The 20,743-nt window shown below is 24.8% G+C and overlaps 2 protein-coding genes across 7 annotated transcripts; both read left to right on the forward strand.

The window, feature by feature from the left end:
• The first annotated feature begins 86 nt into the window (after nt 1-86).
• Nucleotides 87-13,513, forward strand: Vha100-1 (V-type ATPase subunit a family protein Vha100-1). Of its 6 annotated transcripts, none has more exons than XM_015316309.2 (11): nt 87-470; nt 816-1,121; nt 8,141-8,241; nt 10,042-10,168; nt 10,250-10,426; nt 10,596-10,808; nt 10,898-11,666; nt 11,758-11,981; nt 12,077-12,293; nt 12,388-12,559; nt 12,673-13,513. In XM_015316309.2, the coding sequence occupies exons 1-11, from the start codon at nt 354-356 to the stop codon at nt 12,773-12,775; spliced, it is 2,526 nt and encodes an 841-aa protein (XP_015171795.1). In that variant the 5' UTR covers nt 87-353; the 3' UTR covers nt 12,776-13,513. The 6 variants fall into 6 exon arrangements, with proteins under 6 accessions (XP_015171795.1, XP_089034306.1, XP_015171794.1 ...); XM_089178180.1 differs by lacking the exon at nt 8,141-8,241 and adding an exon at nt 5,321-5,466 and having other exon boundaries at nt 88-470; XM_015316308.2 differs by lacking the exon at nt 8,141-8,241 and adding an exon at nt 5,354-5,466 and having other exon boundaries at nt 88-470.
• Nucleotides 13,514-13,911: 398 nt separating this feature from the next.
• On the forward strand, nt 13,912-20,313 carry Gpdh1 (Glycerol-3-phosphate dehydrogenase 1). The gene is made up of 8 exons (XM_015316319.2): nt 13,912-14,233; nt 15,677-15,854; nt 16,784-16,924; nt 17,013-17,154; nt 17,343-17,455; nt 17,537-17,767; nt 17,854-18,053; nt 20,206-20,313. The coding sequence occupies exons 1-8, from the start codon at nt 14,193-14,195 to the stop codon at nt 20,276-20,278; spliced, it is 1,119 nt and encodes a 372-aa protein (XP_015171805.1). The 5' UTR covers nt 13,912-14,192; the 3' UTR covers nt 20,279-20,313.
• Nucleotides 20,314-20,743: the final 430 nt, after the last annotated feature.

Consider the following 20,743-nt stretch of genomic DNA (forward strand, 5'->3'; position numbering starts at 1 on the left):
ATTGAATTGATATCGATATTATCGACTCGAAGAGAGTAATTTCAAAAATCGCCGCTACACAGTGAGCGCCACATGTTCATTGGGTGTGTATTTGTCGCAAGTGTGGCACGTTTAGAACTCGTGACGTTTGACGTACGGTTGTATAAAATAGTCTATCTCGTGATGTCACGATATTGATCGGTGCTTATCTCGAGTTTTATCGTATATCGTGTGGGTTTTCTACTTTGACTCACGATATTATCATCGAATCTTGTCGAGTACGCATCTTCTTCAATTCTTTATTTCCTTACGCGAAAACGGAATTTACGTAAAAGAATTTGTTATCCAAATAAATTTATTTTCCATCTATTAAGATGGGTTCGCTTTTTCGAAGCGAAGAGATGACCTTGTGTCAACTCTTTTTGCAAAGCGAAGCTGCCTACGCCTGTGTCTCCGAACTTGGCGAACTTGGTCTTGTTCAATTTAGAGATGTAAGTATTTTTCTTATCTCTTTACGAATTTATCTTTATATATCGATAGATACATGTGTTATATCTATTTATAATTTAATATATATATATGTATATAAATCTCTTATGAACTTTTTACATTTCAATGCACTTTTTTTTTTTTTTACTGAAAAAAATACATAAATTATGTTCACATTTGTTACTTTTTCTTTTTTATTTGTTATTTTAATAAATATATAAATTATGATCAAATTTGTAATGTATGTTAATAATTGTAATATATAAATGTATAAATGTAATGTATGTATGTATGTATAAATTTGTATGTCATTTTTATTTCTTTTTCTAATTGATATTTTGTTATAGCTTAATCCCGATGTTAATGCATTTCAACGAAAATTCGTTAATGAAGTACGTCGTTGCGATGAAATGGAACGAAAGTTACGATATTTGGAAAAGGAAATCAAAAAGGATGGAATACCAATGCTGGACACCGGTGAAAATCCTGAAGCACCGCAACCTCGTGAAATGATTGATTTGGAAGCTACGTTTGAAAAATTGGAGAATGAGCTGCGAGAAGTCAATCAAAATGCTGAAGCTTTGAAACGTAACTTCTTAGAATTGACTGAGCTGAAGCATATATTAAGAAAAACTCAAGTCTTCTTTGACGAGGTAAGATTTGCCTAAACCATTTTGTTTATGCTATTAACATATAACCATATGTGTGATAATGCTATATATTTTTACAAATGCAACTGGAAATTGGGAATCTAATCATTGAAAATAATAAAATTATATTTACGCGTTTGTTACCGATGTGATGATTATATGAATTTTCTTATTTCTTATCCAATGTGTAATATAATTCCATGAAAAATATGTATATCATGTAAGAATTTTTCTTTTTTTTATAATTTTATTACGTAAATGTAAAATATTATTCCATAAAACATTGGATCATAAATAAGATTATTTCAAATTATATAGCTGACATGTTATGTTTAATCATTTTGTGTGGGTAATATATTGAAAATGGGTGCCTCGATTGTTAATTATACCGTATTGTATTGTCATTGTTTTTGTCATTGTACCACATTTTTGAGATATACTATAGGAATGAAGAAAAATTATATATTAACACTAAACGTACCGATGCTCTTTATATATATACTTATAGTGGATCAAATGATTTGTCTCAAAAAGTCATATACTTTACAACATATATATATACAAAAAAATATATTATTTATATAATAAGAATTCTTGACTCATCAAATAGTATTATAATTTGTAAGAAATGCTACGAAAAATTTCATAATTGATAATTTGATTGGTCATGGTACGTTAAGCGTTAAAACAATATTAACATTTAATTGAGGAGCTAATTACGTAATGTGGATAAATTCTTGATTTTTTGATTTTCAAATTAACTTCAACTATTATTGATAATATACCATTAATAATAATTATAATATGAAAGATATATATACAATAATATAATATTTCTAATTTGTAAAATAGTGATAATCACCATGACAATAATAATGACGATATTAATTATATTCCACATATAAATTATCAAATGAAATTTTAATTTTTAATAAAAGAATAAATTTTTTTGTTATTTTGTGTTAAAAGACATTATTAGAAAAAGTCAATATTTGTTTACAGTAGTTACAGACAAAATTCACATTGAAAATGAAATTAAATAATAAATAAATATTTGCAGATGTTGTAAACATAACACAAGGAAATGCACATGATCATACAAAATCTAAATCTACATTTGAACTAACTCATTCATTTTATCTATTTCTATTCTCTTTTCTTATCTTTATATACAAATATACATATTTTAAAAACTTGAATATTTTTCATTTCTAAAGCTGAAATTATTATTACAAAAAAAAAAAAAAAAATTATTCATATAGTACAGTGGACATAAAAATGAAATGTAATCTTTATATTTTATTATAAAAATATTTTGCTTGTTATTGCATTGGTAATTTCTCAATGGTAAATATATATGGTTTTTTTTTTTTTTTTTTTTTTAATTTTTTTTTTTTAAATGTTATTTTGAATCAATATGTTTAAAGCGTGTAAAAAAAAAAAATGCTTTGAACTTTGCAAATATTTATATTTTTGCACTATTCAGCAAGTTAACTTTTATGTTGTGGATAGTGTGCCTTTATTTATTTTATAAAGAAGCATTTAAATAGAAAATTGTAATTTATCATTTCTCAAAAGCAAATCTGTGAATATGGGTATGAGAACAAATACGATGCATGTAAAATTTTCAAATAACTTACAATTACGCGATGCAAATATATACATATTTATAAATGCTTAACAAATTTAATTTAAATTCAATACATATGTATATATATATATATATATATATACATTTATATGTATATATACATATAAAACATATTAAAAATTGTGCTAATGTTAATAATAATTAGAAAAATCGAATTTTTTTCGTATTACAATTTTTTGTTTTGTGTTACTAATAATACTATTGAGTGATTTTAGGACATTTAATGTGTTACTATTATCAACTAACCAAGTTGCAGAATCGCAAAAGACACATGTCACTTATTATGCCCTATTTCCCAAAGTTCCTATATAATTATTGATTTTTCCTGAATATAGTTCAATTTTATTACGAGAAAAAGAAAATATATATAATGATTTTTAAAAAAGATGTATTTGTCTAATATAGACATATTAACGAATAGAAGATGTAGTTGAATCTACATGCATCAATAACATTTTGCATTTATATATATATATTATGCATTTACAGATAAGAAAATCATTAATTGAAAACAAAATTCATTCATTAATGTACATTTGTGTTAAGAATTAATTTAAGATATTTCTTCAATCAATTTAAAACATATTATTGGGATTCAAATATTCTTTATATTAATGTCTCAATTTGTAATTGTACTTATGTTGTGTAATTTCGTTATCCTTAGTATGTGCACATATTTGTTCAAGTATTATAATGTAGCTGTAGAATATGTGTTGCATACAAATTTTATATTCACAGTACTAAATAGATTTTTATTTAACATAACAATTCAATCATCACATAAAAATGTAACTAAATGTGTTAATGTCACCTGGCAAGAAGGTGTTTTTTTGATCTTTTCTATAATTTCCTTTTTATAGCCATTCCTACCCTTTTCTATTTTTTGTTTTTTTGTTTTTTGTTTTTTTTTTGTTTTTGTTGTTGTCTCTCTCTCATTCTTTTTCTATTTCAATTATATATTGTTTCCATAATCATATTGCTGCTTCTGAGATTTATCATAATAAAATTTGTATAATACATTATATCGAATAAAGTTCTCTTTAGCATTAGATAATGCATTTTTAAAACAAAACAAAAATATTAACCATTCATAATATCTATAATAAATAAATATTCAAAATAACTTATAATTTATTGGTATAAATTTCACATTATATAATATCGATAACTTACTGCATGGAAGTTGATTTGTGCTTGCGAAGATAATTAATGGAAAACATTATTTTAAATATATTGCATATAGAATATAATTCATAAATGCTTATCATGTGATATTTCTGTGATGTTATGTCTGTGACAAGAACAAAAAAAAAAAATATTGCATGAAAATTCTATACTTGAAGTATCGTATAATGCAAGTTCTATGCATGTAATTCTAATAATTATAATATTAAAATATATTTTGATAAGTTCTCAAATTATTCATATTATGTATATTTTTCAGTTTTTTATTTTCTTCATTGTCAAAATCTTTCAAAGCTCATATAATAATTATTCTACACATATTTTATATAAGTATATTTTTTAAATCATATATTTTAATAATGTATATTTTAATACATAATTATATTTAATACATTTCACTTTTGTAATTTGATAAATTTATATATAATTTTTGCAGTAAAAATTATAATTAGACAGCATATATATATATACATATATACACACATGCATAAAAAAAAGTGATCCATTTCATTCTATAAATGCAATTATCTCTTTGAATTTTTGTTTATTCAAGCAATGTTTCAAATAGAATTTATTCTGTTTTAAGGGAAAGTAATTTAATGTAATTAATCTTTTTTGTAAATGGACACGTGTGAAAAATATGTAAAAAAAAAAAAAAATAACATCTTTCTTTTTCATGGAATCCTATAATTTACATTAAACAGAATCTATTTGAAAAAAAAAAAAAAAAACATGTTCGATCAACATATATGGTCTTTTATATATTCCACTCATAAAAAGATTAATTTAATTAAATTAAAACATTTTTTGAGTAACAATAATTCGAAAAGATCATTGCATTATATAAGTGGATGATTACTCTGCATATATGTTTTTTTGTTTGTTAAGTATTTAATAACTTTCTTTTATTGTTAGATTAAAATCTTTTCTTTCATTTCCTCCGGCTTTCTTCTAAACTCTTTGCATAAAATATAAAAAAAAAAAAACAAAAAAATACTATTTTTCTATAGTATATGTATTTACAGTTAACAAATTATACATAAAAATCATAATCTGTATGCATTATTTTTAATATATGTATAGCATGTATCTATATGCTTTATGAAGTTTCTCAAATTTACAAATAGAGACAATCTGCAATTGTTCTTGATGCGTGATACATAACTGTGATAATCATTTGTTTGTAATTGAATTAATTATCATGTTACAACACAATATTTCATTTCAATATATATATATATACATATATACAGATAAAAAGTGAAAGTAATTTTTTCATAAATATATTATAAAATTGACAATGAAGAGTTATAACGTTGAGGGTGAGTTTAATTGTCATGAAAAGAAATAAACAACTGGGAAATAGGGCAAGAGAGGGGTGACATGTGTCTGTTGCCAGGCTGAGAACGGAGGTGTCGTATCGCAGATGGCAGATCCAAGTCGTGAGGAAGAACAAGTCACTCTCTTGGGTGAAGAGGGCCTCCGCGCTGGCGGCCAGGCTCTCAAGCTCGGGTAATCAATTGTGACGTACTTCTGAATAATACAGAGTGTAGTAATTCATATTTTCAAAATGTTCTTTTTTACTTATTATCATACATCATAATATTATATTCTTTTTATTAGTCTGTATAAATACCAATTATTATAATTATTTATGTTATTAGTAGTATGTTAATAATATGTCACTTTTATTTTATCTTATTTTATTTTCTTATACTGAAAATATTTTATCAATATGTTATAAAAATAAATATTGATATATATCTAACGATATTTTCATATAATAAAGACACATATTTGTTTGTTGACAAATTATTTACTTAAATACATATATATATATATTTATTATTAAATATTAAAATAGATAAGAGCATCTTCATATATTCGTTTTTATTTGTAAAAAAAAAAATCAAACTAAAGATTAAAGTTAACAATAATTCATCAGAATTTCTACACTCTGTATTTTAAGTTTTAGTGACCGAGAATCATTTTATGTACATTATGCATGTTTCATAGATTTTGTATTAGAACACTTCACTAATTACACTGATTGCACTGTAAATTTGAATGGTACTCGGTCACTACTGTTTTAATGTTAGGAATATAATTAAATCCAAACCGTAAGGTCTTATTATAATGGGATTATTCAGGACTGCGTGATTGTTATGTTTCTTTAGCAACAAGGGATAAGATTTGATAATGTAACTGATAAGCTGAAAAAAAAAAAATGTTGTGAAGCTTTTGTTACATATGCAAATGATAAGCTGCATATCAAGAATTAGTTATAAGTAGAGGGCACGATACGTCAGTGTGTTCTGTGGTTACAGCACCTGTACACTGCGGCAGACACCATAGGAGCACACTATAGGAGCCCCCTCAGGCAAGCTGTTATCAACCGTTATTTGCGTTTGCAAAATTGTTTTGCTCAATGTCTGCCTGTAGTTCTCCAATATCCCACTGCAATAAGAAAGAGCATTTGTATTATAATTACCAAAGCAAATTTATTGATGCAACTATGATAATAGTACATAAATATTTTACAATTAATATTTTTACAAAAAAAAAAAAAAAAATCTATTAGCACAGTGATACAATTTGATTTAATTTATTTTAATTACTTGTTAATATTAGTTTTTCAGATGTGTGTATGTGTGTGTGCATGTATACATGTGTATGTATGTGTGTGCGCACACGATTGCATTCTCTCATAATATATTATTTAATTAAATATCAATGAAATAAGACTTTGTGCTTTGGTAGTATTATATGCTCTTTAAAAACAAATGCGATTGTTTGCTTCATTTAACAATATTATTGTATACTTCCAAATTTAAAATATTGACAACGTGCTAATTCCTTACAAATTGTGTGTCATAAGACTATTTAGCAATGTTTGTTAGAATTCATACGGTACAACAGTTGATACAGTTTGACTGATCACCTGTAAACTGTAAATTATGCTCAAACAGAAATCTTCAAACTGTATCGAATATTTTTAATTATAATTAATAGGCAAAATAGTCAAGAGAGAGTATAACCAAAATTTCATCTTGTTTAAACATTTAATGTAAAAAAAAAAAAAGAAAAAAAAGATTATATATATCATAATATATTTATAATGTAAATAACATGAATGATGATGGTGTGGCCATGGGTATGTATATATATCCTCTTTAACATATAGCATTTGTGTGTGGAGCATGTCTTCTTTTGTTTTTAGTGTTGCATGCATTGATCTTTACAATCATAATTGATATATTATAATTAAAAGAAAAATTATATTAAACTAATGATGAAACAAGACAAATTTTTTAATTGCTTCATGAAAACATAAAAAACTTGTAAAGATAAAAATCAATGCATTTATAAAATTGGCTTTGCTTCGGCTATTTGGTGTTTTTTGTTTTTTTTTTTTTTTTTTTTTTTTTTTTTTTGTCAAGTATCTTGTAAATTTTATTGTTTTTTATATTTTAATAAATAGGAAAAATGATTTCACTGTACATTGATATAATATAATATATTGAAATTTTCTTGTTTATATACAACTGAGTTATATATACATATATATTTATGTTTAAAATTATAGAAATAGAAAGAGAGATAAATTTTAAGAAATATATATATATATATGTACATAGATTTAAAAAAAAAAAAAGAAAAACTATTTTATTATTTGTAAAAGTTTTTAACTTAACAATATATCTTTGGAAAAATGATCTTAATTAAAACTATAGTTAAATAATTGCTTTCAGGTTTTTACAGATCATTCATTAAATAAGAATTGCCATGTTTCACCAACATACTCTTTTATAAAGCATGTATTTAAAAAAAAAAAAAAACATGGGTTTGAATAGTTCTCCAGTAATGCAGCATTACTAATTTGGCAATTCATATTTATACTAAAATTATAACGAAGACAAAATATCTTTATACGATCAAATTATCTACTGTATACAATATATACTCTCTACTAGTATATAATATTTTCTATTATATACAATATTGAAAACTCTTATATGTATAAAAAAAAAAAAAAAAATAAGAGGGAATTTGTATCGTTAAAGATATTTTAATAAAATCTATACGCGAAGGTCAGACACCTATGCAACACGACAAAATGGCATTGAAGCATTGTGGTCATGTCTAGTGTGCTAATGTGGTTGTGTCTTGTCTGTTGTATCGTCAGCAAGAGCACGCAGGCTTGAACCCCACCGAGTCCATGACACGTGCGTTGATTAGTGACGATAATGTCGCCCGCCAGTCTGCTCTTGGTCCTGTCCAACTGGGGTACGTACTCCAAAACTAGTTATTCCTTTCCTTAAATCTATATTCACCGCTTTTGATAAAATATATCTTACTAATTAACCATTAACAGGTTCTGCATATTGCATTTTTCATTTTATTCTAAGATTTATAACATCTTGGATTACTATGAGAACAATATTTTTTATTGATAATAATAATAATTATATATATATATATATATATATATATATATATATATATATATGTATACGTTATCGTTACTTTGGAAAATTCGTTAATTCATGAAATAACTATTATGACCTGTTGAAGTATGAAAGAAAACAGAATTACATACTTCAACTAGGTAATATATAAATTTACGATTGTGATTGATGTACGATTCATGATTTAACTGAATTATACAATATAACGGTAAGATACATATATATATATATATATATACCCCACAGATAATTTAAACATATCAATAACATTTCTTTTATAATAAGCGAAAGTTAAACATGAAAATGTTCTAAATTTGTTTTTGTTTTTGTTTTTTTTTTTTTCATTGATTTTATATATTTATATGAAAATTTATTTTTAAATTTTCCAATAAAAAAAGATATAGTTTTCTATGAATTTTATAGATCCTTTACTAACGATGAATCTCTTAAATGAAATATAATAGAAAATGTAAGTGTAGCATATTTTTTGTTTGATTAGTTGTTAATATGTTGATTGGTATTTCATAGCATGATCATGAAATAAATCAATATTAAATCATTCTCTATAATAAGTTTATATAATTATAGTAAAATCTCAATATTTTCACTCTGCGCAACCAGTAGTAAAACTTTTGATGTTTTTCCAACATTATAGAATGTTGATCATTACATTTGAAATAGATGTTTAATTCGAAATTGTAATCTATGTAAATTTAATCGTATATAGTTTAGTTAATATGTCACATAAATATATTTTAATCATTTTAGATCAGAACTTTCATTAATTCAATGATTACGCGCGCATTTTATTCAAATTTGTTAATGCTGTGAATACCTATATGTACACTATTACTTTTACATAAATAATTTTAAACAGTATTGAAGCCACTGGGAAATGGTTGCACCGGTATTCTTGTAAGTTTTTTTTGATAACTACATATATACGTTGTTATTACCTTCATACAAAGTAACACTTTTTTTTTTTTTTGGAGTGACCATATATGCTGTTCCAAGATATTCTGCTGTGTTATTGAGAAAATTCTTATTCTAATTATTATACATGTTTAAATAAACCCCTTAAAAATAGGTATGTGAATAACCATGGCTGCAGAGATCATCATTCAATGAAAACAAATTGAAAACTTCTAATATTAATATAGAAGTCAAGGTTCTTTTTGTTTTTTTTTTGGTTTTTGTTTTGCAATAACATATTTACATGACAATAAATAAAACTAAGATTATTCATCCATTTTCTTCACTTGCGTTTATAAGTTATATAAAAATCGATACAGATTGAAAATTACGTAACACCCATGTTGTAGGTGTTTACTGTTAATTTCAACTATGATACTTACATTAAATAATATTGTAATTTATCATTTTTTTTTATTTATATAATATGTATATAAATATATAAAATGATATATGCATTAAAAAACAACCTGTTGCATAATTCAATAAATAGCTCTGATTCTGTACGTTATAGTTTTAATCAGATATACTTACATACAAATAAATAATACATAAATAAGTATTAACTTTAGGATTATTATATTAAACAGAAAAAAAAGAAATTTTTTTTTATGAATTAATATTAATTTTCATATGTATTTCATAGTTTCGTTGCTGGAGTTATACTACGTGAACGCATTCCTGCATTTGAACGCATGCTATGGCGTGCATGTCGTGGAAATGTATTTTTACGTCAAGCTGAAATTGAAACACCCTTAGAGGATCCTTCAACGGTATGTAATTATAAAAATATATAGACAAATTTTATATTGGATATTAGTAAAACTTATTGTTCTTGTAATTTTTTTTTTTAGGGTGACCAAGTCTTTAAATCAGTATTTATTATCTTCTTCCAAGGTGATCAATTAAAGACGCGAGTTAAAAAAATATGCGAAGGTTTCAGGGCAACTTTATATCCCTGTCCTGAAGCACCAGCTGATCGAAGGGAAATGGCTATGGGAGTGATGACACGTATTGAAGATTTAAACACGGTAAATATTTATAATTACAAAATATGTTTTAAAAAATTGAACATATATATATATATATATATATATAATAAAGAATAGTGTGTTTAAGTAAAATAATAATATATGCATTGTTTTTTAATTTTTAATTGTGACTTGTTCATATTTCTAAAAAATAAGAAAATGTTTATAGGTTCTTGGTCAAACTCAAGATCATCGTCACCGTGTCTTAGTAGCTGCAGCAAAAAATATCAAAAATTGGTTTGTTAAAGTACGAAAAATAAAGGCAATTTATCATACATTAAATTTATTCAATTTAGATGTCACTCAAAAATGTTTGATAGCTGAATGTTGGGTGCCTGTATTAGATATTGAAACGATTCAGCTTGCCTTACGTCGTGGAACGGTAATATCACTTTTTTTTTTTAATTATTTTTACTACTATCTAAATGTGTGTATCATTAGTTATCTCATTTATATAAATATATTTTATAGGAACGTAGTGGTAGTTCTGTACCTCCTATTTTAAATCGTATGGAAACATTTGAAGATCCACCAACTTACAATCGTACGAATAAATTTACTAAGGGTTTTCAAGCTTTGATCGATGCGTATGGAGTTGCATCTTACAGAGAAATGAATCCTGCACCATATACTATAATTACTTTTCCATTTTTGTTCGCTGTCATGTTTGGTGATCTTGGACATGGATTAATTATGTTCTTATTTGGTGGATGGATGGTTTTAAAAGAAAAACCATTGGCGGCAAAAAAATCAGACAATGAAATATGGAATATCTTTTTTGGTGGCAGATATATTATATTCTTAATGGGATTATTTTCAATGTATACAGGATTGATATATAACGATGTATTTTCTAAATCTTTAAATATTTTTGGATCACATTGGAATATCACTTATAATTTCGAAACTATTCATTCGAATAGAGCACTCCAATTAAATCCAAATACAACGGATTACAGACAAAATCCTTATCCATTTGGTTTGGATCCTGTATGGCAATTAGCAGAAAACAAAATTATATTTTTAAATTCGTATAAAATGAAGATTTCAATAATCTTTGGTGTATTGCATATGTTGTTTGGCGTTGTCGTTGGATTATGGAATCATATGTATTTCAAAAAGAAGATAAATATCACTTGTGAATTTATTCCTCAGATTATATTTTTAGTAGTACTTTTCTTATACATGGTCGTACTTATGTTTATTAAATGGATAAAATATCATGCAACCTTAACATCAGGTAATATCATGAAATTTTTCATTTTTTTTTTGATCAAATGATTTTTGACAAACATTGATCAAATGTTTTTTTTTTAAATTAATTTTTACAGAAATTCGTCCTAGTCCTTACTGTGCACCATCAGTATTAATAACATTTATCAACATGGTACTTTTCAATAAACCTGTACATGTGAATGGTTGTGACAAATGGATGTATGGTGGTCAAGATGGATTCCAAAAATTCTTAGTTGTCGTAGCTATCCTTTGTATCCCATGGATGTTATTAGCCAAGCCAATTACATTAATGCGTAATGCAAAGAAACAACATTATCAAGTATGTACACGTAATAATTAATTATAATACAATGTTACATTTGAAGTATCTTATATACGTTTATATTACTAATTTATTTGTTATATTTAATGCAGTTAAACAATCATGGTGCTGAAAATGGTGATGTAGATGGTAATGTTGGTGCAATGCAACCAACAGGAGGTGTTGTCCAAGGTGGTCATAAAGAAGAACAAGAAGATATGGCTGAAGTTTTCATACATCAAGGCATTCATACTATCGAATATGTACTTGGTAGTGTTTCGCATACTGCATCATATTTACGTTTGTGGGCTTTATCTCTTGCTCATGCTCGTAAGTTTAAATACAAATAACATTTATTTCTTGTTTTTTATTTGTTTTAAAATATCTTTGCACATATCCGTACAAACATATACATTTTGAATAGAACTCTCAGAAGTATTATGGGCTATGGTAATGAGAAATGGATTGACTCGTGAAGGTTGGACTGGTGGTATTTTCCTTTGCATAGTATTCGCATTTTGGGCTGTTTTAACTGTTGGTATTTTAGTCCTAATGGAAGGACTTTCAGCTTTCTTACATACTCTTCGTCTTCATTGGTAAGAAAGTATAATGTTGGAACAACATAAATATAACAATTTTTTAATAATAATAAAGTGTAATGTTTATATTTATAGAAACTAATATTGTGCATTACTTATTTCTAATATAGGGTGGAGTTCCAGAGCAAGTTTTACGCTGGTTTGGGTTATAGTTTTCAACCATTTTCGTTCGAAATTATTTTAGATGCTGCTCAATCGACTACCGAGGATTAAGAGCATTAATGAAAACAATTAAACCGTTATAAATGACATAGACACACACAAAAATTATGATATATATATATATATATATATCATCAGGTTAACAAATATATAAAACGAAATTGTAATGTAATCATTGTTTCAAATAATTATAATAACTTTTAAATGTTATAATTGAAGGTGTATCTGATTAATCCGTGTTTTTGCAAAAAAAAAAAATGTAATTATAGTATTGAGTAAAAAAAAGAAACGAAAAAGTTTACTTAATTAACTAATATATTTCTTATCATAGATGTAATTAAATTGCACGGAATCAATAAAAAAAAATGCAAATATATTAATACTTTATAAATACTTTCTATGTATATATATATATGTATATGTTATATGAGATGTTCATAAACGAAAGCGAATAACTTAATAGCATTAAATAACAACAATTAGTATATTCATTAAATAATTAAATGATATGAAAATATATATACATAATTTTGTCAATTTTCTGGACTTTTTGTTTTATAAAGTTAATTGGTTTACCAATTAAGTGGCTCACATATATATATATATATTTAAATAAAAAGTTAATTAAACAAATTCACAGTAAGAAAAAACATGTAATCGATACATCTTTTGTTATAATGCAATATAATACAATGTATTAAACTTATAGCAAAACATGTTCTTGTCATGTTTTTAGCTTTCAAAACAGTGTATGCTATGAACTATAAAAAATAGATTACAAAATACATATTTCATAGTATATATATCTTTAATATTTCGTCTCCCATTGAATACCAACATTATACTTCAAATGCGAGCACAAAAAAATCTTTTTTTTTTTTTTAATATATATATATATATATTAATAATTATATTACACATATAATTTATTAATTTTTTGTTTGTTAATATGAACACTTAAATTAAAAAATATTGAAGAAATTTAACAAGAAAATAAAAGTTAGAAAAAGATTATTTATATATTGATCGCACAATTATCATAAATTGTGATAATTGTGGGGAGGAAGGGAGGAGAGAGAGAGAGAGAGAGAGAGGGAGAGAAAATAAAAAGAAAAGAAAAAATCCATCTCTATGGAGATAAGCGCATGCGCGATTGACGTTATCTGGCGGGTAGTAGTATACATAGTGCGATTTCACTTTCTTGTTCAGAATCGGCGGAGCTTAGTAACGTCAAGGGTCTTATTGTCCATTTAATTATTTTTTCTTTGCGAAAAAAAAAAGAAAAACTCTTACGAAAAAGAAATAATTAAGTTGGTTTTTTGTTGTTGTTGTTGATTAATTTAAATCTCGTGTCTCGTCGTCGTTGTTAATTGTTGTTATTGTTATTATTGTTGTTGTGTTGTTATTATTGTCACAGAATTTCCTTTATTCATTAGTATCTTGTTAATTTCAAGTTACGATATACAAAATGGAGAAGAAACGCATCTGCATCATTGGTTCAGGAAATTGGTAAATATGTGGTATAATAGAAAAGTATTAGAAAAAAAAGAGAGACATATATATACACACATATATTTTAACACTTATCGAACAGGAAAAAAAGGGATGAAGATAGAAGATGATAGAAAGAGATAAAAAAAACAACGATTCATCGATTCGCATGCGTTGTTGTTGATGGTCGAAGGTTACTTTGACTTTTCAATAAGATTCAATTTAGCTGCTAATTTCTTGAATAGTATCCAAGCAAATAGAATAAGTAGATTCTTTGTCAAATGTAAGAATATCCCTTTTATCATTTTTAACGAGCGAGGGTCGTCCCGTTAACCTTCGAATTTGAGCGGCTAAAATTGATGTGGGAACAAACTATAGTTATTTTTCTCTTTCTCTATCTCTTTCTTTCTTTTTTTTTTTCTATGATATGATATTATCATATTATATGATAAAAAAAAAAATAATGATAATAAAACAAGTTATGCAATGAAATATTTAAACAATTTTTCAATAATATTAGTATATTATTATTATTATTATATTAATAATATTGCATAAATATATAAAATTGTAGTAAATTGTGAGAGAGAGAGAAAAAAATTTATCATAAAATTTGTCCTTGACTATTATAGTCGTAACTAGACGAAACTAATGTCTCATAAATATTCTTACATAGGACAGATTCAATTGCCACATCTGTTGTTTTTCAAAGAAGAAAAAGAAAAAGAAGAAGAAGAAGAAGAAGAAAATAAATGTTAAAACAAATAAATAACGTTCTTAGATAACACTTAATAAGTGTAAATCAAAATAATTGTTGATTTTCAATCTAATTAATATCACACATATGACGAAATAATGAAATTTTTCTCTATACTTCATTAACATATATATTTACATAAACATATTTCTGTGTGTGTGTGTGTGTGTGTGTGATATATTAAAGATGAATATAATTCACAAAGTCTCTTTATTATTATGTAACGTTTTATTTGCATATGCGTAAGAAAGAAAAAAAAAAAACATACATTTTTTATATTACCTGAAAAAAAAAAACAACAAATGTATGTGAAAATATTGGTTGATGGTAACTGACAAAATATGAAGCAGATATTTTATTCGCGTTTAAGATTACGTTATAAACTTATCAATAATCGATATCATATAATGGATAAGAGAAACTGAAGTTTTAGATACTTGAAATTTAGTAAAATTATTTATCTTATATTTAAACAAACATGTCAGCTATCTAAAATTAGTAGGATTAGTGTTATGAAATATCACAGAACAAATAAAAGATATTATCTAAGATGTGTAATGACAAAAATTCAAAAGGTACTTTTTTTTTCTTTTTTTTCTTTTTTTTTTTTTAATAATAATAATTTTTTATAATATAATTTATTTGTCGTTATAATTTGTAAAGCAAAAATTGATATTGTTTTTTTGTTGTTCTTTTTACAACAGGGGATCGGCCATTGCTAAGATTGTTGGCGCCAATGCCAAAACGCAAGATAAATTTGAAAACCGCGTTACTATGTACGTCTACGAGGAATTAATAAATGGAAAAAAACTGACTGAAATAATCAATGAAACACACGAGAATGTTAAATACCTTCCTGGCCATCGAATTCCGGAAAATGTCGTAAGTATTTGTTTTAATAATAATAATTATTATTATTTTTTTTTTTTTTATTTAAATCTTTGTTTTTTTCCTGAAGTATCTTAAAACGGATAATTACAAAAAAAAAAACAAACGTTCACATGAGTAAATTGTAACTCTATAAATAACGGATTTGTATATATAAATAATACATTATTTATACGGCTATCTTACTTTTTATTATTATTATTATTATTTTTTTTTTTAATAGCTTTCTTATTCTATATTCAAACAATATTCGAACTTCGAACCTTGATCCTTAACATGTGCACGCAAAACAAATCAAATTCCAATCAGATTAATAATGTTTTAATACATTCGTAAAAATATGAACAAAGTTAATAATAATATTAAGCTTAAATGATAAATATTTTAATACGAGAAGTGGCTCACATTTGAAATTTTATGTATATATATAATAAACCATTTTTAAAATTACGTAAAACATGTTTTTTTATTTACAGTTGGAATATGAAAACTACTTTACCGATAAAACTAAAGTTAAAAACGTTTAGATTGCTCTTTATCGACGAAAAGTTAGAATTATCTTTAAAAATTGTTTAAAATTGAAAAATATATATATATATATATATATATATATTTTTTTTGTATCGACAGAAGATCACTTTCTACTTATATCTATTATTCGGATTATGTTTATAATTTTACGATGATAAACGATTAAGTTGTTTTATTTTTTTTTTTATTGATCACAGTTATTAATATTATTCTTTTTATATTTATCTTACAACTATAAATGATATCATTAAGATTACAATCAAGGTTATAGTATTTTCTGTAAATCATTGATATAATAGATTTAAATTTGTTACTTTGGAAAAGAAGATATTTTAACACTTATTATATTGAATATTTATAAGATAATAATTTAAACATATATTAAATGTTAGATTGCAGTTCCTGATGTTGTCGAGGCTGCAAAGGATGCTGATATTCTTATTTTTGTGGTGCCACATCAATTTATTCCAAGAATATGTAGCACACTTCTTGGAAATATTAAACCTACAGCCATTGGTCTTTCCCTAGTAAAAGTATGTTATGATAAATATATGTTGTAATAACATTTTATATATATATATGTGTATTTAACTAAATTATATTTCAAATTATTTTCTACAGGGTTTTGACAAAAAAGAAGGCGGAGGTATAGAATTAATCTCACATATTATTTCTAAAGAATTACACATTCCTGTGTCTGTATTAATGGGAGCAAATTTAGCATCTGAGGTAGCAGAAGAAATGTTTTGCGAAACCACCATAGGTAAATAGTAATGTGAGTTACATCTAAAATAAAGTATGTAACTATACGCATAATTATAAATAATTACTTGTATTTCAAATTAATATTTAATTACTTTTATATTAATGTGCACATTATCACAGTGATAAATTTAATAATATTAGGTAAGAGAGTAAAATGAAAAATATTAATATTATGAATGTTTATAGGATGTAAGGACAAAGAAATGGCTCCAATTCTTCGAGATTTGATTCAAACGTCGTATTTTAGAGTTGTTGTAGTAGAAGATGTTGATTCAGTCGAATGCTGTGGTGCATTGAAGGTAATTTATAAAATATTTTGTCATATTTACAAATTAATGTTTATATTACTTATTATTATTATCATTTGGATACATTTATAGAATATTGTGGCTTGCGGTGCTGGTTTTGTCGATGGATTAGGTTTAGGTGATAATACAAAAGCTGCTGTTATTCGTCTGGGATTAAAGGAAATGATTAAATTTGTTGATGTCTTTTATCCCGGTGGAAAATTGTCGACATTCCTTGAAAGTTGCGGCGTAGCTGATCTTATTACAACATGTTATGGTGGAAGAAATCGTAAGGTGTCAGAAGCTTTTGTAAAAACTGGAAAGGTTTGTGACATTATAATTATCATTCAGATGAAGTCTTGATAGACTAGAAAACAAATTTTATATATATATATATATATTTATTTCAGACTATTGAGGAATTAGAGAAGGAAATGCTTAATGGACAAAAATTGCAAGGACCATTTACTGCGGAAGAAGTTAATTATATGTTAAAATCTAAAAATATGGAAAATAAATTTCCTCTCTTCACTGCAGTCCATCATATTTGCATCGGTCAGTTAAAAGCTGCTGATCTGATCGATTGTATACGCAATCATCCGGAACACATGTAAGCGTTCAATAGTCACAATTAAAGTTAGAGGTGGATTAGATTGAAATACAATGATAGTCGTTCAATAAGTTTAGACTTGGGCATGCAATGTTAATTCTTACATTCATTTTATTTAGTATGTTGATTTTGTATTTCTATCAAAAGTAATATTAACATTTAAACAATATGGAGACGCCAATAGTTAATAATTATCTTAATATTTGTGCTTTTCTTGAAATTACTAGTATATATGTATTTATATACATATAGTAAAATCATTAAAAAAAAAACAACATTTCATTAAATTAAATATTATGTACACTTAATCCGTCTCTAACGTTATAATTATTTTAATTTTCTGCAATCTATTCTCTGACTTTATTAGACTTAACTTACTGGTGAAACGTAAATGAGAGAAGATCTGTTGACAATAAGAACATTTTGGCCAATAGTATGTATAAATCAATTTACACAAATATGTACATATATGTATGTATATATATATATATATATATGTATATTTAGAAAAATCATAAGTACTCGTTTAACGTACCAAATAAGGAAAGCAGGCCTTTCATTATTTTTTTCTTTGTTTGTCGTAACCAACAGAACTTCTCAAAATAATGGTTTCTTATTTTAATGAATCTTCAATAACTAAAACAAGAAATGAAAAAATCTATACGTGTTTAATCGTTTTGTTTAGAAATTTAATTACTTATCAAAGAAAATTTGTTAAGTTTATTTTGTTGTTAAGTTTAATACACATTCTTATTAGAAATTTATCGAATATTTTTCAGTTGTTATTATTCTAATAATTTTAGATTCGTAGATTAGATTAATCTACGATAAAATCTTTAAATTATATTAAAATATTAAACGCACATTTTATGTATATATCAGATTAAATAGTAATAATTTTAAAAATGAAAATATATATATATATATATATATATATATATATATATATATCATTTTTAATTATTTACTATTTAATAATTAAACTAAAATGTTCAAACTTGATACAATCCTCGTTTAATTATATTAGACGAATATTAATTTGTTTATCGATTCCATTAAAAAATTAATTATTATATATTTCTCTTTCATTTTTTTCTTTGTATATTGTAAAGATTTCTTCACATGATACAATGTTACAAAATAATTAAAAGTATACGAAGAATTATGAGTAGAGTTATATAATGACTATATATTTTATTAAGATGTTTATTTCAAATGTGTTATAAGTGCATAATACTTTGCAAAGAAAAAAAAAAAAAACCAAATTGCAACGTGTGCAAAAAATTGGACGAAGACAAAATGGATATGTACATTAATTCGTGTCAGTTTTCCTGGCTCGTTACCATATCATATAGTGTCAAGACAAAATTTTATTGTATAGGCATATTACCATGTTATTATAAAAAAAAAAAGAAAGTTATAAGAATATAATTGTACCTAAAAAGAGAACATATACGAATGTTAATTGTTAATACGTTAAAAAATAACAAAATAACAAAAAAAAACACATTGTGTAGTTTGAAACTGTGTTGAGTTTTTTTTTCTTCCCATATTTTGCTAACTTTGTTCACATAGAGAGAAAAGATTTCGTTCATCAATAAAATATAAATCTCATATTGTTCTCATTTAATAATGTCCCAATAAGACCTGGATATTAGTTAGTATATGTATCATCCACACTGTTAATATATCTAGTGTGTTTCAATTAAGTTAAATATTTCAATTATTTTCGTTGCTATTGAAAGTAAAAAAAAAAAAAGAAAATAATTAATTGTAAAATGAGTTTATATAATATCAGGGCGCGCGCGCATCTTGGCAATAATAAATTAATAATTCCTTCTCAAGTCATTTTGATTACTATTTTTTTTTCTTACTTATATTTATTACAATGTAAAGTTGTAATTTTGATCAACTTCAAATGCAGCGAATTATTTTTAACTCGAAAAAAAAAAAAAAATAAAGAATAATAAATTCATTTTATTCCATTGTGTCCAAATTCTGATTCGTATTAATATATATTTATACAGATGATAAATAAAAATGAACATATACAATTAATGATATTTCTTACAGTATTTTTCATGATAATTTTTTTTTTTACCGATAACAGACAGAAATTTCTAATTTATTTCTATTCACTATTGATATATAGGAACGGTAATGACGATGATTGTGGTGTCTACGCTAAGATGGGACAATTAAAGTCACCAAGGAGTCACCTCTAACGAACTTACTGGAAATAAGGAATTGGAAGATTTTTTTTTTTTCATTTTTTTCACAAAAATATTAAATACAAATTTGGAAGTTACTTTTAAGTTAACAAAAAATATAATTAAGTGCATTATTTTTAAACGATTTTAAATTTTATTATCAGTTGTTTCGACGTCGTTGTGTATAATTTATAATAAATTTCCTTTTTTTTTTTTTTTCACTTTTATACTTTTTTATATATTGCTCTTTTTCTATATATAATAAAATTTTGTAAAAGTATTATATTTATATATATATATATATATATATGTGTGTAAGAATTTTTATAAGAAATAATAATAATAAATACGGGCCGATGTTTTCATCTCCTAATTCTATAATAATTCATAGACCCATTGTAATTTATAATTATTAAAGATAATACAGTATAAAAGAAAAAATAATTAAAAGAGGAAATTAAAATTATGATTATTACAGTG

The sequence above is a fragment of the Polistes dominula genome, unplaced genomic scaffold (assembly GCF_049000335.1).
Source record: "Polistes dominula isolate Pdom_NZ unplaced genomic scaffold, Pdom_raw_medaka contig_77, whole genome shotgun sequence".
Lineage (NCBI taxonomy): Eukaryota > Metazoa > Arthropoda > Insecta > Hymenoptera > Vespidae > Polistes > Polistes dominula.

What these genes read in the sequence shown, in the direction of transcription:
- Vha100-1 (XM_089178180.1), top strand. Translation starts at nt 354, where the DNA reads ATGGGTTCGCTTTTTCGAAGCGAAGAGATGACCTTGTGTCAACTCTTT. An exon ending in CCTTAGAGGATCCTTCAACG is followed by an intron (nt 10,169 to 10,249) that starts GTATGTAATTAT and finishes TTTTTTTTTTAG; the next exon opens with GGTGACCAAGTCTTTAAATC. An exon ending in TTTATCTCTTGCTCATGCTC is followed by an intron (nt 12,294 to 12,387) that starts GTAAGTTTAAAT and finishes CATTTTGAATAG; the next exon opens with AACTCTCAGAAGTATTATGG.
- Gpdh1 (XM_015316319.2), top strand. Translation starts at nt 14,193, where the DNA reads ATGGAGAAGAAACGCATCTGCATCATTGGTTCAGGAAATTG. An exon ending in AATGCTGTGGTGCATTGAAG is followed by an intron (nt 17,456 to 17,536) that starts GTAATTTATAAA and finishes ATACATTTATAG; the next exon opens with AATATTGTGGCTTGCGGTGC. An exon ending in CTTTTGTAAAAACTGGAAAG is followed by an intron (nt 17,768 to 17,853) that starts GTTTGTGACATT and finishes TATTTATTTCAG; the next exon opens with ACTATTGAGGAATTAGAGAA.